The 2,304-nt window shown below is 41.1% G+C and overlaps 1 protein-coding gene across 1 annotated transcript in view; it reads right to left on the bottom strand.

Moving 5' to 3' along the window:
• The window catches only part of Nploc4 (NPL4 homolog, ubiquitin recognition factor), an 82,650-nt gene that overhangs the window by 63,436 nt on the left and 16,910 nt on the right, over window positions 1-2,304 (bottom strand). Inside the window, exon 3 of the mRNA XM_004639561.2 lies at window positions 1,280-1,503. Coding sequence (XP_004639618.1) covers window positions 1,280-1,503 — 224 coding nt within the window. The remainder of the gene's footprint in view (window positions 1-1,279; window positions 1,504-2,304) is intronic.

Genomic DNA, 2,304 nt, shown 5'->3' with positions numbered 1-2,304 from the left:
AAATTTAAAATTCTCTAAGAAAGGAGTTCCACATATCAGAGCAGAGATAGCCTCTGTCTTCTACTGATTCCGGGTCAGAATTAACATACACATGTGCACACATGCTTAGTGCTAATGGCTGCTAATGAAGACATGAGGGCCAACCCTGTAAGGAAGCAGACACTAGGTCACTAGAAAGAAACGCAAGTGAAAGAGGTGTGCTAGTAACAGTCATGAACACTAAGTGGCTCCATACCAAACGCAACTGAGCAGCATTTGTGGCTTTCATCTAAGCCATCAAAGCTGTTAATGCAGCACTTGAAATCCCACTATTTCAATGTCAGCACCCATCACATTTATGGAGTGATGCATTTAAAAGGACTCCACTGCAGAAACAGTCTTTGCCCAGATAATTTCACATTACTGAGGGTAAGCTCAGATGCTTCTAAGTGGTATTTTTAAAACAAAGCATTCAAAATTTTTTTCCCCCATATCAGGGATTGAACTCAGGACCTCTTGCTTGCTAAGCAAGCGCTTAGACTACTGAGCTATCTCTCCAGCCTTCAAATTCTAAATATTAAGAAAATAAAAGAAGCTGTAGTATGTACATGTATCCATAACTGTAAAATGCATGTAGTGCAAACATATACCATGCTAGTAAATTTTTTAAAAAAGAAAACATTAAAAAAATTCTAAGATGTACACATGTCAGCATTTGAGATAACCGACAGATTGTGACTACTCAAAGGAGCAATGTCTTCCCCAGGTGAGATGCTTGCTAGAGGCTGAAGCTGCTCACACTACACAATGTCAAAGCCAAGCTGCTGCTGCCCAGAAACCAGGAGCAAGCCTCATCACTGGCAGACAACTGGCCCTTGGTCACCTCAACTGCTCCTATTTCTGCCCCCCAGGGTCCACATATCCTAGGAACTTTAGGTAGAGGCTAACTTTAAGTCTCCTACATTGGGCCAGGGAGATGGCCCAATAGAATAAGAACTTCCCTGGCAAGCACAAGGGCCTGAGTTCAATCCCCGGTTCTGCAAAAAATAAAAAATAAAAAAAGTCTCCTATATGCCCCCGCACACCTTCCAAATACCTTAGTAGCCCGACATTTCAAAACATTTGATGTGGTACATTTTGAGTTTCAAACTGATAAAAAGCTAACAAATAACATAAGGTCAAATTATACCTGAAAATAGATGGTAAAACTTGAAATTCCATCTTCATATGCGTATTAATAAGAGGTATGTTATCAATGCAGTATTCCCCTTCTCAGCCCAGAACCCCACAAAGCACTTACAGTTGTGGATCCCGGCTTCTGTAGATCTTCCCATCCTGCTTGCTGAGGTACTGATCAATCTCATCCTCTACCACATTGGGAGTGCCAAAGACCTTTAACCCTACTGAGGCTGATGTCTCCATTTCAGATGAAGGTCCAGCAAGGTTTGAGGGAAACAGGAACAATAAATCGCCATGTCTGTTCAAAGGAGAAAAAGTCAGCGCCATTTTATCTAACTGTGTAAGCTGCACAGATCAACCTGGACATGGGAATTCTTATGTCTGCAAAAGGCAAATGCTAGGATCTTGAAGGTTTAAACAAGGTTGAGCCAGGCATGGTGGCACACACCTATAATCCCAGCACTCAGGAGGCTGAGGCAGGAGAACTGCTGTAAATTCAAGGTCAACCTGGACTACAAAGTGAGATCAAGGCCAGTTTGAACTGCATAGAGAAACACTGTCTCAAAAAGCACAAAAAATAAATTCATAACAAGGTTTCCAACTTTGAGAGACCAGAATTCTGTTTCATGGCATTAAAAGTCAGTAGCTTTTCACTTAACTCTCCCCCATTTTATTTAAAAGCTGTAGAATGCAGCCATGTGTCGGTCTAATGGCACACATGAGCCCAATCACCTCTGTACTCACTGTGGATCTCAAGGGTAACCCCTCCTACTCATTTAAGTAGTTCCAGTAGCACCTTTTTGCTGCTGGGTCTTCTGATCAGTCCCTGCCTACACTGATCAACCCAGCTTGCACACAAATATAGACTTGGAGTAAGGGGTGGGATCACTGCTGTACAAATGGGCATCACTTTCTTTTTTTTTTTTTCTTGAAACAATTTATTTAACTGAAATGGACTCAAGTTTGTTTCTGAAGTGACTTCCATTTATTTTGATGCATCTTTTCCCCATGATGATTTACAGGATCTTCAAGCCAATATAAATATTTTATAAATATTTGAATTTTGGGCTATCCACCTCACAATACCTCAGCAATATCTTTCAGCAAGAAAATACTGAAGAGTAAAGGCTAGACACAATTACTGGG

Source organism: Octodon degus, unplaced genomic scaffold (genome assembly GCF_000260255.1).
Source record: "Octodon degus isolate 3935 unplaced genomic scaffold, OctDeg1.0 scaffold00112, whole genome shotgun sequence".
Lineage (NCBI taxonomy): Eukaryota > Metazoa > Chordata > Mammalia > Rodentia > Octodontidae > Octodon > Octodon degus.
This window is presented reverse-complemented; position numbering and strand designations above follow the sequence as displayed.